Consider the following 21,231-nt stretch of genomic DNA (forward strand, 5'->3'; position numbering starts at 1 on the left):
TGTTTCAAAATAAATAATTGCGCGTGGGGCACTGTTCTTGGCTCTGGAATCTGGTGTCCTTTTCCAGCCAAGCCTGACCATTGCAGGGTCAGCAGCAGTCATTTTCTTCTCCCCGTGTGGCTCAGCTATGCTCAGTGACTACTTATGGGGAAGCCATTCCAGAAACATGAGGTGTGTCCCTGCCCTCTAGGTACTCACAGTCCAGGGAGGGGAAAGAGCTGGGACAAGTTGTCTGACTACAGCGTGGTGGATGCAGTGGCAGAGCAGAAGCACAGCACAGAGGCTCGCCGACACTGCTAGCATCCCCTAGTGTCTGGCAGGAGACTGAGTACACACAGCTCATTGTGGAAAAGAAAAGAGACCCCTTGGTAGCTGGATGGTAACACACATAGACTCCTGGCCTGGGAGGTAGGATGTGCATGCATGCCCTTTCTCCCAAAGTTGTCTTCCAGAGCCAGCCTGGAGTAGATACCCAGAAGTCCCTTTTCACAAAGGACCCTTGCCTTGTTCTTATCTACTTTACCACTTTTTTTTTTTTTTTTTTTGAGATAGAGTCTCCCTCTGTTGCCCAGGCTGGAATGCAGTGGCACCATCTCGACTCACTGCAACCTCCACCTCCTGGGTTCAAGTGATTCTCCTGCCTCAGCCTCCCAAGTAGCTGGGATTACAGGTGCCCGCCACCATGCCCAGCTAATTTTTGTATTTTTAGTAAAGACGGGTTTCACCATGTTAGCCAGGCTGGTCTCGAACTCCTGACCTCAGAGGATCCACCCACCTCGGCCTCTCAATGTGCTGAGATTACAGGTGTGAGCCACTGTGCCCGGCTACTTTCCCACTTTTAGTTGGAGCCCTACTTCTTCCTGCTGCTGCCTCTTGGGTGAGGTCGAGGAGACCCCTGTTTCTGGCCTCCTCACTGACGTCGCCATTCCATCTTCAGAGTATGATATCTACAACCAAACCAACAAGTCATGCAGTCGCTCTCATCCTGAGAGACTGCCTCTCGGGATGATGTGCCCTTATGCTAAAATGGCTCCTCATCACTGGCTGTGAGGCTGGGAGGGAACAAGAGGGTGAAGGGGCTGAGAGGACACAGACATCCTTCATGTGTGTGGGGGGAAGGGGGATACGGTGTGCTTTGCATACCTAGAAGCATTTACCTCAGGAAGGTGTCTTCCCTGGGTTCAGACATTCCATGGGGTCAGTCAAGATTTGGAGGTCTTTTGGGGACTCACTGGGAGCTGTCCCACATCCCGTGCCTCAGACCAGAGCTTTCCCAATGATGGAGGAAGAATTGTCTCAGAGAAAAAGCAGAGAAAATGCTTTCTGAGTAGCAAAATGCTGGGCTTTTGCATTTCAAAAGCCAAAGTCCAGACATATGTCAGAGTACACTAGAGCTGTGCTGTTCCATATACTAGTCGCATGTAGCTATTCAAACTTAAATTGAAATGAGTTAAAAAATGAGGCCAGGCATAGTGGCTTAAGCCTGTAATCCCAACACTTTGGGAGGCCGAGGTAGGTGGATCGCTTGAGGTCAGGAGTTGGAGACCAGTCTGGCCAACATGGCCAAACCCCGTATCCACCAAAAATACAAAAATTAGACAGCTGTGGTGGCACTGTCTGTAGTCCCAGCTGTTTGGGAGGCTGAGGCGTAAGAATCACTTGAACCCAGGAGGTGGAGGTTACAGTGAGCCAAGATCGCACCACTGCACTCTGACCTGTGTGACAGAGTGAGACTCTGTCTCAAAAAAATTAAAAAGCAATAAAAACAAACAAAAAAGAAATGAGTTAAAATGAAATAAAATTAAAAATTCAGTTCCTCAGTCTACCCAGTCACATTTCAAGTGCTCAATAGCCACATGTAGTTGGTGGCTACCACGTTGGACAGTGGAGATATTATAGAATATTTTCATTACCACTGAAAGTTCTACTGGACAGTGTTGCATTGGAAAGGCATGGGATTTTGTCTGTTTTGAGAGAAAGGTAAGGAGATTTGTCTGTTTTGGCCACTGCTATTGCCCTAGGGCCTAGAACAGTGTTTAGCACATAGGAGGGTAATCAGCAAATCTGTGTTGAATTAATATTAGAGAAGTTAGAGCCAGTTTTCCATCACATCTGCCTCTTTAACCAAGATGGGTACAGTTTGTCCAAATTGGTGAGGCAGGAAGATCACTTGAGCCTAGGAGGTCAAGGCTGCAGTGAGCCATGATTACGCTGCTGCACTCCAGCCTGGGTGACAGAGTGAGAACCTGTCTAAAAAAAAAAAAAAGGTTAAAATGATCAATGTTGTGTTATGGTGTTATGTATATTTAATCACAATAAGAAATTGGCCAGGGCCGGGCACAGTGGCTCATGCCTGTAATCCCAGCACTTTGGGAGGCCGAGGTGGGTGGATCACTTGAGGTCAGGAGTTAGAGAACAGCCTGGCCAACATGGTGAAATCCCGTCTCTACTAAAAATACAAAAATTAGCCAGGCATGGTGGCATGTGCCTGTTGCCTGTAATCCCAGCTACTGGGGAGGCTGAGGCAGGAGAATGTCTTGAACCCGGCAGGCAAAGTTTGCAGAGAGCGGAGATGGCGCATTGCACTTCAGCTTGAGTGAGACTCAGTCTTAAAAAAAAAAAAAAAAAAAATTGGCCAGGCAGAGTGGTTCATGCCTGTAATCCCGGCACTTTGGGAGGCCAAGGCAGGAGGACTGCTTGAGCCCAGAAGTTCAAGATCAGCCTGGGCAACAAATGAAACCTTGTCTCTACAAAAAATTTAAAAATTAGTTGGGCATGGTGGCAAGCGCCTGTGGTCCCAGCTACTCAGGAGGCTGAAGTAGGAGGGTTGCTTTAACCCAGGAGTTCAGGGATGGAGTGAGCTGTGATCATGCCACTGCTTTCCAGCCTTGGCCACAGAAGGAGACCTTATCTTAAAAACAAAAACATAAAAACAAAACAAAAAATAAAACACAATTTAAAAATCAATGTAGGCTGGGCGCGGTGGCTCACACCTGTAATCCCAGCACTTTGGGAGGCCAAGGAGGGAGTATTGCTTGAGTCCAGGAGCTCAAGACCAGCCTGGCCAACATAACAAGACACCATCTCTACAAAAAACAAAAAAATTAGGCATGATGGGGCATGCCTTTACTCCCAGCTACTAGGGAGAAAGGATTGCGTGAGCCCAGGATGTCGAGGCTTATTGAGTCACTGCACTCCAGCCTGGGTGACACAGTGAGACCCTGTCTAAAAAAAAAAAAAAAAAGGCATGAAACCTGTTATACCATCCTAGGGGCACAACTGACACCACAGGTGGCCTCACACTGGCTCTGTACACCTCCAATCCTGACACACAATTCCTGCTCATCTAACAAAGTCCTACTCAATCTCTTGGTTTGGAGTCCCCTTGAGGATGGCAGGAAGCATTGGTATTCTTTTGGAGCTCTTTCAACAGAAACATTTCCTTTAGCAATTGACTCAAAATCTCTCTACTTTAGTCAGAATGAATTCCAGTAGGGAGATTGAACAGAGATGATGTGTCCTCACCAGCCCATCCCTTGTCTGAGACTTTCTGATCCACAGTGAGATATGTGAAAGTTCCAGGGGTGAAATGATCTGTTATCACAGCATTTTCCCAGGTTCTCTCTAGTTCTAGAGAAAAAAAGAAAAAAATCAATCTATACTAAATCCAAGAGATTTTCTTGACAGACTCACTTTGACATAAGTCACTTTGGTGGATGTTTCCCATCGACTATATCAGGGATGCGCCACCCCACCCAGCTAATTTTGTATTTTTAGTAGAGACAGGTTTTCTCCATGTTAGTCAGGCTGGTCTCGAACTCCTGACCTCAGGTGATCCGCCTGCCTCGGCCTCCCAAAGTGCTGGGATCACAGGCGTAAGCCACTGCACCCGGCCCATGTGTTTTCTTTCGAGACAGGTTGTTGCTCTGTCACCAGGCTGGAGAGTAGTGGTGCAATCACAGCTCCCTGCAGCCTCAAACTCCTGGGCTCAAGCGATGCTTTCACCTCAGCCTCCTGAGTAAGCTGGGGTTACAGGCACATGGCACCATACCTGGCTGCTTAAAAATTTTTTTTGTAGAGACAGGTCTCGCTGTGTTGCCAAGGTTGGTCTCGAACTCCTGGCTTTAAGCAATCCTTCCTTCCAAGGTGCTGGGATTGCAGGTGTGAACCACCTTGCCTGATTGTTTTTTTGTTTTGTTTTGTTTTGTTTTTTTAGGAGTGCTTGACACCTCATTTGTCTTTTCATTATGGTTAGGACTATAGGTCATCCTCCTTGAGGGCAGGCACCATATCCTATTTTGTATCTCTCTTTTTTTTGAGATGGAGTCTCACTCTGTCACCCAGGCTGGAGTGAAGTGGCACGATCTCGGCTCACTGCAACCTCCACCTCTCAGGTTCAAACGATTCTCCTGCCTCAGCCTCCCGAGTAGCTGGGATTACAAGGGTGTGCCACCATGCCCGGCTAATTTTTGTATTTTTAGTAGAGACGGGGTTTCACCATGTTGGTCAGGCTGGTCTCGAACTCCTGACCTCATGATCTGCCCACCTTGGCTTTCCAAAGTGCTGGGATTACAGGCATGAGCCACCGCGCCTGGCCCTATTTTGTATCTCTTATAGTGACTATCACAGTGCTTGACACATAATAGGTGCTCAAAAAATGAATGCTAAATGTACTAATGAAAGAACAAGTGACTCAGATGGGATAGAGGCAGGAAAAGGGTCAGTGTATAAGTGGGCAACCCAAAGATGAAGACATTTCTCTTCTGGACCTAGAAGTGGCTACATAGTAAGGTGTCCAAACAGTGTGTGCTAAAGATATATTGCTTTCGGGTACAGCAGAGTCTGAGAAACAAGAACACCCACACTTTCCATCTTTCCAGTCCTGAAGAAATGGCTATAGAAAGCAATATTTGAGCAAACAAGGTGGCCCATGCCTGTAATCCCAACACTTTGGGAGGCAAAGATGCGTGGATCACTTGAGCCCAGGAGTTAGAGACCAGCCTGAGCAACATGGCAAAACTCCGTCCCTAAAGTAAAAAAAAAAAAAAAAATTACCCAGGCATGGTAGGGCACACCTGTGGTCCCAGCTAATCGGGAGGCTGAAGTAAGAGGATCAGCTGGCCCAGGAGGTTAAGGATGCAGTGAGCCATGTTTGTGCCACTGCACTCAGCCTGGGCAAAGGGTGAGACTCTTGTCTAAAAAGAAAAAAAAGGAAAGAAAGAAAAAGGAAGGAATAAAAATTTCTCCAATTGGCTGGGCGTGGTGGCTTACACCTGTAATCCCAGCACTTTGGGAGGCTGAGGCGGGCGGACCACAAGGTCAGGAGATCAAAACCATCCTGCCAACACGGTGAAACCCCATCTCTACTGAAAATACAAATAAATTAACTGGGCGTGCTGGCATGTGCCTGTAGTCCCAGCTACTTGGGAGGCTGAGGGAGGAGAATCGCTTGAACCTGGGAGGCGGAGGTTGCAGTGAACTGAGATAGCACCACTGCACTCCAGCCTGGGCAACACAGTGAGACTCTGTCTCAAAAAAAAAAAAAAATTTCTCTAATCAGCAGATGTTTCTTGAGCACTTTCTTTGCCCTTGAAAAAGTGTACACTATAGAAATAGGATCTAACCATTAAGGTACATTTTTCTTTTTCTTTTTTTTTTTAAGACGGAGTCTTGCTCTGGCACCAGGCTGGAGTACAGTGGTACAATCTCGGTTCACTGCAACCCCTGCCTCCTGGGTTCAAGCGATTCTCCAGCCTCAGCCTCCTGAGTAGCTGGGATTACAGGCATGCGCCACCACACCCAGCTAATTTTTGTATTTTTAGTAGAGACGGGGTTTCACCATGTTGGCCAGGATGGTCTCGTTCTCCTGACCTCGTGATCCACCCGCCTCGGCCTCCCAAAGTGCTGGGATTACAGGCATGAGCCACTGTGCCCGGCCTAAGGTACATTTTTCAAGCCAGAAACAATTAGAGGAAAACAAATAAACTGTTGTGCTGTAAAAGAGCAATCAAAGCCAAGGAGGGCTTCCCAGAGAGGATGAGACCAGAACAGGGTCCTGAAGGATTGGCTGGATTTGGATAGGAAAGAGGGGCAGTAGGACATTTCAAGGAAGCCACACACCAAGGCCTGAAGTCAGAGCAGATTGGAGGTTGTATGTAGAGAAGTCATTATTAATTCCTGGACTACTTCCTGTGTGCTCAGGCAGGACACTAAGCAACGGGAAATGGACAACCTTTTCTCAAGAAGCTGCAATCTTGGAGGTGGAGAATGGAGGGACAGATACTAAGGCAGATACAGGCAATGTGTATTATTCTACAAGAATGTAACCCCCAGAAAGTAGAAACCATATCTGTCCTATTTATCACTGTATCTCCAGAACCTACAGCAGCACCAGGAACAAAGTAGGTGCTCAGTAAACGCATATTGAATGCAGGAATGCTATAATGGAGGTATAGAATAACAGCAATACTGATAGTTACCATTTACTGAGCACATACATGTGCCAGGCACTGTACTAGGAGTTTTACATACATCATCTTATTTGATACTCTAACCTTTTATGAGTGCTATAATTATCTTGTTTTACAGATGTGGGAACCAAGGTGTTATATAAGTAATGCTTGTTCAAGGTTACCTAACCAGTAAGTGACAGAACGGGGATTGAATTCATGACTGCCTAACTTCACAGTTCATCCTCTGAACCTAAAATCTACTGTTCAAAATGCTGTTTTGGGAAGTTTGGCAGCTAATTAAAAAGTGCAGGGAGGCCGGGCGTGGTGGCTCAAGCCTGTAATTCCAGCACTTTGGGAGGCCGAGGTGGGCAGATCACTGAGGCCAGGAGTTTGAGACCAGTCTGGCTAACATGGTGAAACACCGTCTCTACTAAAAGTACAAAAAATTAGCCGGGCGAGTGGCACGCTCCTGTAACCCCAGCTACTGGGGAGGCTGAAGCAGGAGAATCGCTTGAACCCGGGAGGCAGAGGTTTCAGTGAGCTGAGATCACGCCACTGCATTCCAGCCTGGGGTACAGAGCAAGATCCTGTCTTAAAAATAAAATAAAATAAAATAAAATGAATAAAAGTAAAAAGTGCAGGAAAGACCTAAGATAGAAAGACTACTAGAGTAAAACCCACATCCAGTAACCAGCAAGAACTGAAGCAGTTATAGTAAGAATGGAGAAAAAAAGATCTATTTTTTTGGCACTTCAAAGGGCTTCTAAATAAAGCTCAGGGCTCGGTGACCTGCTGGATGTAGGGAATGTCTACGTGTCTTGCCTGAGAATAGAAAAAATACTGGTTGGAATAGCTTTTCTCTAATTCTCTGTTCGACAGTACTAGTTGACATTTTAGATAGATGATCCAAATTTCTAGGTTTGCTAGTTTCCCAAAGCACCTAATCAGGTGCGGGTCACATACAGTAGTGAAAAATCAGCTTGAAAAGCCCCCCAAAGAGGGCCGAATAAGAAGCCTGGAGAACGCACACACCTCTTAGGAGCGCTCACAGCCTCTCAGGTAGGCGAGCACTACAAAGAGAGAGGTGGGGCTTCTCCAAGAACTACAACTCCCACAAGGCATTGGGCGGAACACCATGGTTTCCGGCCAGTGCTTATTTCCGGTCTTTCCGATGCTGACGCTCTCTTCCTGTCTTTGTGGCTCCGGAAAGGCGTTTGGGATGCCCACGGTGAGTCCGGAGGTTTAGGGCGTCCAAGCGGGAGAGGCGAGAGCCTCGTGTCCGCGCATCACCACGTGGCTGGGGGTTAGCTAGGGGAGGGCGGGAAGGGCAGAGGACGCCGTGGCTGGAGGACGTGTAACCTTGACAAGAGGCGGGAGGCGGGGGGCAGAGGTGATTGACCCCCGCCCCCCGCCCGTGGGACCAAGAAAGGGATGTGACAGGCGAGGACGAATGGGATCTTAGGGGCTGGAGGGGAGAGGGGAGTACAGGGATGTGAGGAGGACCCCGCGAGTCCGCGGTGGGATCCCAGTGGAGCTGTGGCCAAGGAGGAGGGGAGCAGCGGGAAGGCTGCAGCTGTGGGCACTCCTGTGTGAGGGAAAGCTACAGGCTCCTGCAGGTCCGAGATCGGCCGAAATCAGGCACCCCAAGGAAAGCCCTGCTCTGGCCACATGGTGTCTCCTCAGAAGACCCCACCAGCCAGTGGGCATCCCGGGGCTTCTGACAGGAAGAGGGCAGTAGGTATATTGGTGCTTGTACCGGTTTTTCGAGGGCTGCAGGGTGAAGATGGTAGGAGAGTCTGGAGAACGGGTCTGCCCTGGTGGCTTATGGACTACTCTGTGGAAGGGGCTGCTGCTCTGGTAGCATCGAAGGAGCTTTCTATGGGAGCGCTGTCAAGAGGATTTTGGTGAATTTGACGTACTTGGTTTGATAACTCACTTTGCTTTTTTCTCTAAAGATGAGGCTGCTGTCATTTGTGGTGTTGGCTCTATTTGCTGTCACTCAAGCAGAAGAAGGAGCCAGGCTTTTGGCTTCCAAATCACTGCTGAACAGATATGCCGTGGAGGGACGAGACCTGACCTTGCAGTACAACATCTACAATGTCGGCTCAAGGTAACTCGAGGCCCTGGAGTTACAGATTAAGCCTATTTCTGGATTCTTAGTTTTCAGATGGGAATAGGGAGCATATTGGTGGGTAGTGGTTTCTCTTTGGGACACTTCCAGCATCAGATATATTGAGTGAATGAATACACTTCGGGATCTGCCTTTGGAAAGGAGGACATTCTTACCTAAGCTACAAGAAACCATCTTTCGCGTTTTGGGTTGGAAGAATTTTAGAGTAGGGAAGTGGCAAGAATTGTGGAAAAACAAGGAGGGAAAGATAAAGACACAGAAAATACACAATCCCTTGTTACCTCAGGGGTTTAAAGTGTCATCTTCCAGCCTGGCATGGTAGCTCACGCCTGTAATCTCAGCACTTTGGGAGGCTGAGGCGGGTGGATCGCTGGAGGTCAGGAGATCGAGACCAGCCTGGCCAACGTGGCAAAACCCCTTCACTACTAAAAATACAAAAATTAGCCAGGCGTGGTGGCGGGCACCTGTAGTCCCAGCTACTCGGGAGGCTGAGGCAAAAGAATCGCTTGAACCCAGGAGGTGGAGGTTGCAGTGAGCCAAGATTGCACCACTGCACTTCAGCCTGAGCCACAAGACCGAGACTCCATCTCAAAAAAAAAAAAAAGTGTAATTTTCCTTCTTTCATTAGCCTAGAGCATTTTTGTTGCCTTTCTTTCATTTTATTCCCTTTAACTTTCTCCTCTGTATTCACTGTGTTCCTCTTCTCCCTCCCTCCATGCACATAGGCATGTACATGAAGAAAAATTGAGGCAAGGATAAACTTGGACGTATTGCCTCCTGGACACTTGATTATTTTGGTGCTTCTGAGCAATAGAATCCAGTCCTTGACCTGGATTCTTCAATGCAACAGAACCAAGTTGCTATATTACTCATATCTCTCTTTTGCAATTCTGATGTTTTTGGAGAAGCAGGCAGGTTTGATTGTTTATTGCTTTAATTTAATTTTATTATTATTATTTTTTTAGATGGAGTATCACTCTGTCACCCAGGTGGGAGTGCAGTGGTGCAGTCTCTGCTCACTGCAACCTCTGCTTCCCAGCTGCAAGTGATCCTTCTGCCTCAGCCTCTCGACTAGCTGGGATTACAGGTGCATACCACCACGCCTGGCTAATTTTTGTATCTTTAATAGAGACGGGGTTTCACCATGTTGGCCAGGCTGGTCTTGAACTCCTGACCTCAAGAGATCAGCCGGCCTCGGCCTCCCAAAGTGCTAGGATTATAGGTGTGAACCACTGCGCCCGGACTATTCCTTTAATTTTTTTGTTTGTTTGAGATGGAGTCTCACTCTGTCCCAGGCTGGAGTACAGTGGTGCGATCTTGGCTCACTGCAACCTCCGCCTCCCAGGGTTCAAGCAGTTCTCCTGCCTCAGCCTCCCAAGTAGCTGGGATTACAGGTGCTCACCACTGCGCCCAGCTAATTTTTGTATTTTTAGTAGAGACAGGGTTTCACCATGTTGGCCAGGCTGGTCTCGAACTCCTGACCTCAGGTGATCTGCCCACCTCGGCCTCCCAAAAGTGCTGGGATTACAGGCATGAGCCACGGTGCCCGGCCTGCTTTAATTTTATATCCATTACTTACTAACCCTTTTTGTTTCATCTATTTTCTAGTGCTGCATTAGACGTGGAACTATCTGATGATTCCTTCCCTCCAGAAGACTTTGGCATTGTGTCTGGAATGCTCAATGTCAAATGGGACCGGATTGCCCCGTATCCTCTTGGCACTTGGTGATGAAGGGTCAGGGGGCAGGGAGAGCCTTGCCTGCAAAGCAGCAGGGGTACTTCAAATAGGCTGGATATGTGTGGCTGTCCTCCTGTCATCTCTCTGGATAAGATGGAGCAAGAGAGGTTGGTGTAAATTGTGTGAGCATGATTTAGAGTAGACATGAAGAAGGAGGATCCTGAAGTTCAGATTATAAGACCCTGAAACAAGCTGGGCGCGGTGGCTCATGCCTGTAATCCCAGCATTTTTGGGAGGCCGAGGTGGGTGGATCATGAGGTCAAGAGATTGAGACCATCCTGGCCAACATAGTGAAACCCTGTCTCTACTAAAAATACAAAAATTAGCTGGGCATGATGGCACGCGCCTATAGTCTAGCTACTTGGGAGACTGAGGCAGGAGAATCGCTTGAACCCAGGAGGCGGAGGTTGCAGTGAACCGAGATCCTGCCACTGCACTGTAGCCGGGGCAACAGAGTGAAACTCTGTCTCAAAAAAAAAAAAGCAAACCCTGAAACATACTGTACTGGGAGGATATAGACACTTAATAAAAATGTTTGTGGCTGGACAAAGGTATTTAAGGTGCTTTTAAAAGAAATTCAGGCCAGGCACAGTGGCTCATGCCTGTAATCCCAGCACTTTGGGAGGCCGAGGTGGGTGGATCACGAGGTCAGGAGTTCGAGACCAGCTTGGCCAAGATGGTGAAACCCTGTCTCTACTAAAAATACAAAAATTAGCCAGGCACAGTGGCGGGCGCCTGTAATCCCAGCTACTCGGGAGGCTGAGGTAGGAGAATCGCTTGAACCCAGGAGGTGGAGGTTGCAGTGAGCCGAGATCACGCCACTGCACTCTAGCCTGGGCGACAGCAAGACTCTGTCTCAAAAATAAAAAAAAAGAAATTCACTGGGATGCTAGCATGAAGGATCTGGGTGACCTTTTAAAGTCTCTTATTCAATGAGTCTCTTATTCTAATCTACCAGTTATCTCCTGAGTATTGAATTAGATGGTATTTTTCTTCCTGTGAATTAAAGTATATTTAAGCCAGGTGCGGTGGCACATGCCTATAGTCCCAGCTACTTGGGAGACGGAGGTGAGAGGATTGCTAGGGCTTGGAGATTCAAGCCTGCAGTGAGCTATGATAGCGCTGCTGTACTCCAGCCTTGGTGACAAAGTGAGACCTAGTCTCTTAAATAATAATTAATTGTATTTTATTAGTCTGTTCTCAAGTTGCTATGAAGAATAAGCTGAGACTGGGTAATTTTAAAGAAAAGGGGTTTAATTTGTTCACGGTTCTGCAGGCTGTACAGCAAGCATGGCTGGGGATGCCTCGGGGAACTTATAATGGTAGAAGGCAAAGGGAAAATAGGCACGTCTTACATGTCTGGAGCAGGAGGAAGAGAGTAAGGTGGGAGCTGCTACACACTTTTAAACAACCAGATCTTGTGAGAACTCACATCATTAGAATGGCAAGGGAGAAATCTGCCCCCGTGATCCAATCCCCTCCCACCAGGCCCCTCCTCCAACATTGGGGATTACAATTCCACATGAGATTTGGGCAGAGACACAGATCCAAATCATATCAATAATAATTATATATACATTTAGGTTTATTGGTGAGGGTAAATGTGGTCTTTGTATTTGTTTTTGTTTTGTCTTTTTTTTTGTATTTTCAATAATTTCCTTCAATTATAGTTAACAAAAGGTTTTCTATGAGCTTGGCCAGGCGCTGTGGCTCACGCCTGTAATCCCAGCACTTTGGGAGGCCAAGGCGGGTGAATCACAAGGTCAGGAGATCGAGACCATCCTGGCTAACACACAGTGAAACCCTGTCTCTACTAAAAATACAAAAAAATTAGCCAGGCGCGGTGGCGGGCGCCTGTAGTCCCAGCTACTCGGGAGGCTGAGGCAGGAGAATGGTGTGAACCCAGGAGGCGGGCCTTGCAGTGAGCCGAGATCATGCCACTGCACTTCAGCCTGGGCGACAGAGCGAGACTGTCAAAAAAAAAAAAAAAAAAAGATTTTCTGTGCGCTTAAGTGACTATAATTTCTTTTAATCATCCAAGAAGAAGCACTGATTAAATGACTGTAATTTTTTTTTGGAGATGGAGTTTTGCTCTTGTCGCTTTTGTCTTGAGTGCAATGGCACAATCTCGGCTCACTGCAACCTCCGGCTCCCGAGTTCAAGCGATTCTCCAGCCTCAGCCTCCAGAGTAGCTGGGATTACAGGCACTCGCCACCATGCCCAGCTAATTTTTGTATTTTTAGTAGAGACGGGGTTTTGCCATGTTGGCCAGGCTGGTCTCGAACTTCTGACCTCAGGTGATCCACCCACCTCGGCCTCCCAAAGTGCTTGGATTATAGGCGTGAGCTACCATGCCTGGCCAAATGACTATAATTTTTTTATCCATAACATATATTACTTTGGAAGTTTACTTCAAAAACCATGACACTGGGTATAACATGGGCCCCTTAAAATTTAGCTGGAAAAACAACCTGTAATACCATTCACTTTAGATTTAAAAAAAGATGCCTAGGCCACATATGGTGGCTCATGCCTATAATCCCAGGACTTTGGGAGGCCAAGGCGGGAGGATCACTTGAACCCAAGAGTTTGAGACCAGCCTGGGCAACAAAGTGAGACCCCATCTCTCTCTCTCTCTCTCTTTTTTAATATTTAAAAAAATCAGTAAATTTTAAAAAGAAGCCTATATATATATAAAAATTTTTTTTTTTTTTTTGAGGCGGAGTCTCACTGTCACCCAGGCTGGAGTGCAGTGGCACGATCTCGGCTCACTGTAACCTCCGCCTCCTGGGTTCAAGCAGTTCTCCTGCCTCATCCTCCCAAGTAGCTGGGACTGCAGGCGCATGCCGCCACGCCCAGCTAATTTTTTTGTATTTCATTAGAGACGGGGTTTCACCGTGTTGCCCAGGCTGTTCTCGAACTCCTGAACTCAGGCAATCCGCCCGCCTCGGCCTCCCAAAGTGCTAGGATTACAGACATGAGCCACCGCGCCTGGCAAAGAAGCCTATATGTTTTCATTCCTGCAGAGTATTGCCAGCATGAGATCAGCACGTATTGGTAAATGTTTTGTAAATGGTGCATTTAGTCCACAGGTTGAAAGGCTGCTACAACTTCAGCTTCATCTCTTTCCGTTCCTTAACTCTTGAGCCAGTGCTAGCAATGTCTCCCACACCGTGGTCCTGCGCCCCCTCAAGGCTGGTTATTTCAACTTCACCTCAGCAACAATTACTTACCTGGCCCAGGAGGATGGGCCCGTTGTGGTGAGTTGCCCAAACCCTTAGCTGGATGGAATTTGGATCTGCCTTCCCTTAAAATCTCTTGTGGTGGGGTTAAGAGGGGGATGAAGAGAGGTTGATTAATAGTTACCAAAATACAGTTAGGGCTGGGTGCAGTGGCTCACGCCTGTAATCTAGCATTTTTGGAGGCCAAGGTGGGCAGATCACCTAAGGTCAGGAGTTCGAGACCAGCCTGGCCAAAATGGAGAAGCCCCATCTCTACTACAAATACAAAAATTAGCTGGGCGTGGTGGCAGGCGCCTGTAATCCCAGCTACTTGGGAGGCTGGGGCAAGAGAATCACTTGAACCCAGGAGGCAGACGTTGCAGTGAGCTGAGATCACACTACTGCACTTCAGCCTGGGCGACAGAGTGAGACTCCGTCTCAAAAAAAAAAATACAGTTAGAAAGAATAAGACCTAGTGTTCGATAGTTCAGTAGGGTGACTATAGTTAACAGTAATCTAATGTATATTTCAAAATAGCCAGATGAGAAGCATTTCAACATTTCCATCATAAAGAAAAGATAAATGGGGCCAGACGTGGTGGTTCATGCCTGTAATCCCAGTACTCTGGAAGGCTAAGGCAGGTAGATTGCTTGAGCCCAGGAGTTGGAGACCAGCCTGGGCAACATGGTGAGACCCCTGTTTCAAATAATTAGCCGGGCATGGTGCACGCCCCTATGATCCCAGGTACTCAGGAGGCTGAGGTGGGAGGATTGCTTGAGCCCGAGAGGTTGAGGCTGCAGTGAGCCATTTTATTGCCACTGCATTCCAGCCTGGGCAACAGAGTGAGATCCTGTCTCAAAAAAAAAAAAGAAAAAAAAGATAAATATTTAAGGTGATGGATATCCATCTAAAAAGTATAGATTGTAAAAACAAAAACCTCTTACAGAAAATTTACACAGTAGCTACTAAATTCTGAGGGAGATAACATTAACCAGACACTTGGTATTGTCCTAAGGAAGTATGTTTCAAATTAAAGTTCTGGACTAGAGTGATTGAAATGGATGGGAGAGGTGTACCATGGCCTTCCCCTCCTCTTCATTCCTTCTGCCTTCCTTTTCATCTGGAGTGTGTCATTTGCTGCCTGCTGATGTCCTTGTCTTTCTGATCTGTCTTCTCTGCCACTGTCAGATTCTTCCCAGTCTCCACTGTTACCCTCTCCTTCTCTTGCTTAGATTGCTCCTGCTTACAGCATCAGGGCTGAGCTTTTCTGCCTCTCACTGCACCCCCTCCAATAGTCTAGCTAATTTCTGCCTCCAGCCTTCTCTCCCACTCTGCCCATACAGACCCTACATCCTAATTAGGCCAAGCTACTTCCCATACCTTCTCCCCCAACTCAGTCCTTATTCTTTCCTTTGTGCCTTTGTTCTGTTTGAAGTACCCTTTTCCCTCCACTCCATTATATCTGAAGCCTTCTCAAGATCCAGCTTTGAGCTATGTCTCCTTGTTTTCTGTCTTCAGTTCATATCGCTCTTTGCTATTCATTCTTTTCTTTTTTTCTTTTTTTTTTTTTTTTGAGACAGAGTCTCACTCTGTCGCCCAGGCTGGAGTGCAGTAGCGCAATCTTGGCTCACTGCAACCTCCACTTCCCGGGTTCAAGCGATTCTCTGCCTCAGCCTCCCAAGTAACTGGAACAACAGGTGTGTGCCACCGTGCCCGGCTACTTTTTTATATTTTTAGTAGAAATGGGGTTTCACCATATTGGCCAGGTTAGTCTCAAACTCCTCACCTGTGATCCGCCTGCCTTGGCCTCCCAAAGTACTGGGATTACAGGCATGAACCACCGTGCCCGGCCACTATTCATTCTTTCATAAACATATATTGACTGCATCTAAACTTCTGTAGCACTTATAGTCTATGCCACTTGAACATTTAATCACTGTCTTCAGTAGTTTGTTTCTTATTTATAGATCTTCCCTCTCCCCACCCCCACCTCCCAATTTAATTATAAACTCCCTGAGGCCAGTGACTGTCTTAGATTTCTGTTTCCCATATATGATAGAAACTCAGTAGTAAACAGTCTTTTGATTGATTGATGTAAAGGTCAATAGACATTTATGAAGCCCCTGAAATGTGCCAGACTCTGGGGAATACCAAGAGGATTAAGATACTGTCCAAGTCCTCAAAAAGCTTAAGTCATAAATGTATAAAGCCAAATAAATGTATAAATTTATGAAGCTAAAATGTGTGATCCTCAATACCAGTAGGGCTGTAGGCTAATTAGTACACAGTGGGGAACGGACTTAACACAGTCAACCATAGAATGAAAAGAACTAATACTCAGTGCACCTTCTGCATTTTTGTTTTTTATAAACTACGTGGAACCATATTCTTCTAAACCTAGCGTTGTTTTCACATCCGGTATCATTTCTGCTTTCAGAACCAACCTCAGGACTCTTTGGTTCTACCTGATAGTTAATGGGTTAATAGACATAAAATCAAAGGCTTAGCTGCCACTTTGGAATAAAGTTGTTTGCAGTGTGCTCCAAACTCTTGGCCTCCTCTCCAAGACAAAGGAATGTGAACCAGACTCAACCCCTCCTCTAGTAATGTACATTTGGGTAGGGCTTTATACTTCAATGTATATTTTTGCTATTTCATCTGAGCCTCACATTAACCCTGTGAAGTAGTGGATTTTTGCTAGAGGATTAAGTAAATGATTACCAAGGGTAAGTCATTCCATTGCACATCCTGCCCTGTAGAGGGGCCAGTGGTGGTGAGCAACTTCACTCTTTCCAGAGTCTGAGGCTCAGACAGAAGAATTTGGCTTTAATTTCAGTTGCATGCCTGGCCTACCTTGTTTAATATATGTTCTCCATGGGGTATTTCTCAGGTCTTCTGGCTCCTAGGTACCCCTCTTTACAACACACTAAGAGAATCATCCAACTCTCTCTAGCCAAAAGCTTTCCCTCATCTTCTTGAAGTTCTCCTGAGCCTTTGGGAGCTCAGACTCTAATGCACAGAGTTGGGTTGGTTGGGACCGCCCTTTCTCAGAGTAGATGAGGTGGAGACTTACCTTAATGTGGTTCTTTTCTTCTTTTCAGATTGGCTCTACCAGTGCACCTGGACAGGGAGGAATCCTGGCTCAGCGAGAGTTTGACAGGCGATTCTCCCCTCATTTTGTAAGCTTTCTAGTGTTCTCTCTCATCAGTCCCTTGGTATGAGAATGCCCTTTTGGTTCTGGACCTTCTTGGCTTCCATAGATTTGTTTTGTTAGTCGGTTCTTGCCCTGTCTGTTTTTTGGTGTCTGATATAGATACTCATCAGATAGATTGATTTAGCCACGTCCAGAGATTTTTGGCAATGAGATCACAATTGCCAAAACCATAAAACTGACTTAAGTAGAGTCCCATCTTTGAGTAGATACCCATCTTAGACTCCTGGGTCTATTTTGAGGTTTAAAAAAAAAATCTGGTTAGATTCAGAGGGTCATAGATCATTGGGTAGGTTAAGTGGGAACTTTACTGTGGTCTAGTCTAGGAAAGAATTTTTTGAAGATGAGCCTGAAGTACTGAATGCTGGAATTCATTCAGTGAATAAGTATGATGTTCCAGATTATGTGCTCATTCTGTGCTCTGCTTTGGGGACACAGTGATGAATAAGACACAGTCCCTTCCATTAAAGATCTTACAGGCTGGCGAGGCACCATGGCTCATGTCTGTAATCCCAGTGCTTTGGGAGGCAGAGGCGAGAGGACCACTTGTGGCCAAGAGTTTGAGGCTGCAGTGAGCCATGATCACACCACTGCACTCTAGCCTTGGTGACACAGCAAAACCCTGTCTCTAAAAATAAGATCTTACAGGCTCATAGAGGACTCAAAATAGGTAAATGGGGAGGCTGAGGCAGGGGAATTGCTTGAGCCCAGGATGCGGAGGTTGCAGTGAGCCAAGATCGAGCCACTGCACTCTAGCTGCCTGGACGACAAGAGCGAAACACTGTCCAAAAAAAAAATGGTAAAAAGGGAAAATGTTACGATAGAGGTTATATGCCAGGTGCTGGAGGAGCATGCAGTAGGAACATCTAATGAGAGGGGACTTTCTGGGGGAGGTAAGGAAGGGCAGGCACTTGAGGAGAGAGAGCAGCCGAGATTGAGAAAAGCATGGTGTGATTCAAGAATGGCAAGTAGTTTATCAAGGCTGAAGGGCAGAATGTGAGGTGGAGGAATGGAAAAGAGGGGGCCTGAAGTGTAAACAAGGGTTAGATCATAGGTGGTTTGACTGTCAGGGGCGAGACCAGGGCATCTCCATTCTCAAAAATTGTCTGGAACAGAAGCTTCTCTTCTAGTCTGGTTTGAGTCAGGTGAGTCCTTTGGTTTCACAGCTTGAAAGATTGGTCTTTAGAGAGCCATTCTGTATCAGGATTGGTCAGACAGGATTGGTCTTGCCTAAAGTTCTGCTTAAAATTTGTGCTGAGTTAGGCCTGGTGGTGTGTACCTGTAATCTCTGCTGGAGGATCGCTTGAGCCCAGGAGTTTGAGGCTGCAGTGAGCTATGATTGTGCCACTGCACTCCAACCTGAGCAACAGAGTGAGACCCTGTCTCTAGAAAAATAAAATAAAAATTAAGAAAATTTAGGCTGGGTGTTGTGGCTCACACCTGTAATTCCAGCACTTTGGGAGGTCAAGGCAGGAGAATCACTTGAGCCCAGGAATTCGAGACCAGCTTGGGCAACATAGTGATATTTTGCCTCTACAAAAAATAAAAAAAAATTAGCCAGGTGTGGTGGTATGGCCCTGTGATCCTAGCTACTCAGGAGGCTGAAGTGGGAGGATCATTTAAGCCCAGGAGGTCAAGGCTGCGGTGAGCCGTGACCGTGCCACTCCACTCCAGCCTGGGCAACAGAGCAAGACCTTGTATCGGCCGGGCGTGGTGGCTCATGCCTGTAATCCCAGCACTTTGGGAGGCCGAGGTGGGCAGATCACAAGATCAGGAGTTCAAGACCAGCCTGACCAACATGGTGAAACCCAGTCTCTACTAAAGATACAAAAATTAGCTGGGTGTGGTGGCATGTGCCTGTATTCCCAGCTACTGGGGAGGCTGAGGCAGGAGAATCATTTGAACCCTGGAGGCGGAGGTTGCAGTGAGCTGAGAATGCGCCACTGCATACCAGCCTGGGTGACAGGGCGAGACTCCGTCTCAAAAAAAAAAAACTAAGACTTTGTATCAAAAATAAATAATTTGGGCTAGACTGCTCCCTTTCTCATTGGACTCATATTTTCCCTGGCTTCTCCTGTGCCCTAATCCACACTTCTGAGCAAGGTCTTTGTTTTCCTTTACAGCTGGACTGGGCAGCCTTTGGGGTCATGACCCTTCCCTCCATCGGCATCCCCCTGCTATTGTGGTACTCCAGCAAGAGGAAATATGACACTCCCAAAACGAAGAAGAACTGATTGGGGCTTCTACAGCCCTCCTCTCCCAAGAAATCCAGGCTCCTCTCCCAAGAAATCCAGGTGCTTTCCAGACTCCAAAGGGTATCTTAAATGCAATCTCTTCTCTCTTAGCCCTTGGCCACTTTCTCCTGGATCCTGCCCTGCTCTCAGCCATAGTGAAGAACCAGGCCTAGGAGTCTGTGAGAGCCTCCTTGGTTCCATCGTGAAGCCATAAACAGGAATGCCTTTGGCAATAGCCTTGAGCCTAGAGGGCCCTCTGATGCCCCACTGAGGTGCTGTTGGTTTATTGCTGGCAATGTGAATTCTCTCAGGGGTCTAGGAGGGGCATTTTGGAGACTGCCTGACACCACCCCCATCCCCTGCCTCCCCCTCTCAGAAGAGGGTGGAAGATGAAATGAAAGCTATGGGACTCTAGGAGGATACCCAGTGTCTATTCTGGGTTAGAGAAGTGCTTACTAAGGGGTTTTCTAATAAAAACAAATGCCACATTGACTTGTCTGTTTTCTTAGCCCCCTGGTGAACACAGGTGATTATTGGAACTCAGTCTTTGCCCAGACCCCTGGGCAAGCGAGCTGGGTTCTGGCCCTGCTGCAGGGGTTGTGGGCGGGTCCTGTTCCCGTGGAGATATCTGCCCTTTTGAATGTTTTGCTTCCATCCCTTATTTTCCTCTGATTGTTGTTCTCATCAGTCACCACCTATTGCCATACACCTTCCTTGCCAGGCAGCTCCTCTTCACAGCTGGAGAATGTAGGATGGGGAAAGATGGTCTGCAGAGGAACAGCTATTCTCATCCCCTTAGATCTCATCTGATTTATTGACTCAGTATTTGTTTTTTTTGTGTTTTTTGTGTTTTTTTTTTTTTTTGAGATGGAATCTCACTCTGTCACCTAGTGGTGAACACCCGTGCCTGGCAACTGAGTGTTCTTGAGAAGCTATCTCTCATGCCTGACTCTAGCCCTTTCTCATTAAGAACTAGCTTTTTGGCCAGGCGTGGTGACTCATGCCTGTAATCCCAGCACTTTGGGAGGCCAAGGTGGGCGGATCACAAGGTCAGGAGATCGAGACCATCCTGGCCAACATGGTGAAACCCTGTCTTTACTAAAAATACAAAAAATTAGCTGGGCGCAGTGGCATGGGCCTGTAGTCCCAGCAGATCGTGCCACTGTACTCCAGCCTGGTGACAGAGCGAGACTCTGTTTCAAAAAAAAAAAAAAAAAAGAACTAGCTTTTCTTTTCTTTTTTTTTGAGACGGAGTCTCGCTCTGTCACCCATGCTGGAGTGCAGTGGCATGATCTCGGCTCACTGCAAGCTCCACCTCCCGGGTTCATGCCATTCTCCTGCCTCAGCCTCCCGAGTAGCTGGGACTACAGGTGCCCGCCACCATGCCCGGCTAATTTCTTTTTTGTATTTTTGGTAGAGACGGGGTTTCACCGTGTTAGCCAGGATGGTCTCGATCTCCTGACCTTGTGATCCGCCTGCCTCGGCCTCCCAAAGTGCTGGGATTACAGGCTTGAGCCACCGCACCCGGCCAAAACTAGCTTTTTTTGAGCTTTAATTTTACTTTCTTTTTTTGAGATGGGGTCTTGCTCTGTTGCCCAGGCTACAATGCAGTGTTGTGATCTTGGCTCACTGCAACCTTTACCTCCTGGGTTCACGTGATTCTCCCGCCTCGGCCTCCCGAGTAGCTAGGATTACAGGCACCTGCTACCATGCCTGGCTAATTTTTGTATTTTAGTAGAGATGGGGTTTTACTATGTAGGTCAAGCTGGTCTCGAACTCTTGACCTCAAATGATCTGCCCACCTCAGCCTCCCAAAGTGCTAGGATTACAGGCATGAGCCACCGCGCCTGGCCCTTTTTTTTTTTTTTTTTTTTTTTGAGATGGAGTCTTGCTCTGTTGCCCAGGATGAAGTGCAGTGGTGTAATCCCAGCTCACTGCAACCTCTGCCTCCCGAGTTCAAGCAGTTCTCCTGCCTCAGCTTCTCAAGTAGCTGAGATTAGAGGTGCATACCACCACACCCGGCTAATTTTTGTGTTTTTAGTAGAGACAGGGTTTCACCATGTTGGTCAGGCTGGTCTCGAACTCCTGACCTCAAGTGATCTGTCCGCCTCAGCCTCCTAAAGTGCTGGGATTACAGGCGTGAGCCACCATGCCTGGCCTGAATTTACTTGTAATGCCTCTGTTCTTTGAGCTCTGGCAGGGAAGAAGTGCTTTGATCCCTTGAGTTGGGCTCTAAGCGTGACC

At 47.2% G+C, this 21,231-nt stretch overlaps 1 protein-coding gene across 2 annotated transcripts; it reads left to right on the forward strand.

Moving 5' to 3' along the window:
• Nucleotides 1-7,572: 7,572 nt before the first annotated feature.
• Nucleotides 7,573-19,479, forward strand: SSR2 (signal sequence receptor subunit 2). Of its 2 annotated transcripts, none has more exons than XM_024236832.2 (6): nucleotides 7,573-7,680; nucleotides 8,408-8,562; nucleotides 10,192-10,290; nucleotides 13,473-13,581; nucleotides 16,644-16,721; nucleotides 18,877-19,479. In XM_024236832.2, the coding sequence occupies exons 1-6, from the start codon at nucleotides 7,588-7,590 to the stop codon at nucleotides 18,985-18,987; spliced, it is 645 nt and encodes a 214-aa protein (XP_024092600.2). In that variant the 5' UTR covers nucleotides 7,573-7,587; the 3' UTR covers nucleotides 18,988-19,479. The 2 variants fall into 2 exon arrangements, with proteins under 2 accessions (XP_024092600.2, XP_024092606.1); XM_024236838.3 differs by having other exon boundaries at nucleotides 7,677-7,842.
• Nucleotides 19,480-21,231: the final 1,752 nt, after the last annotated feature.

Source organism: Pongo abelii, chromosome 1, assembly GCF_028885655.2.
Source record: "Pongo abelii isolate AG06213 chromosome 1, NHGRI_mPonAbe1-v2.0_pri, whole genome shotgun sequence".
Classification (NCBI taxonomy): Eukaryota; Metazoa; Chordata; class Mammalia; order Primates; family Hominidae; genus Pongo; species Pongo abelii.

Bases quoted from the DNA above. Each gene is read 5' to 3' on its own strand.
- SSR2 (XM_024236832.2), top strand. From the start codon at position 7,588: ATGGTTTCCGGCCAGTGCTTATTTCCGGTCTTTCCGATGCTGACGCTC. The intron at 7,681-8,407 runs GTGAGTCCGGAG...TTTTCTCTAAAG, and splicing joins AGGCGTTTGGGATGCCCACG to ATGAGGCTGCTGTCATTTGT. The intron at 16,722-18,876 runs GTAAGCTTTCTA...TTTCCTTTACAG, and splicing joins GGCGATTCTCCCCTCATTTT to CTGGACTGGGCAGCCTTTGG.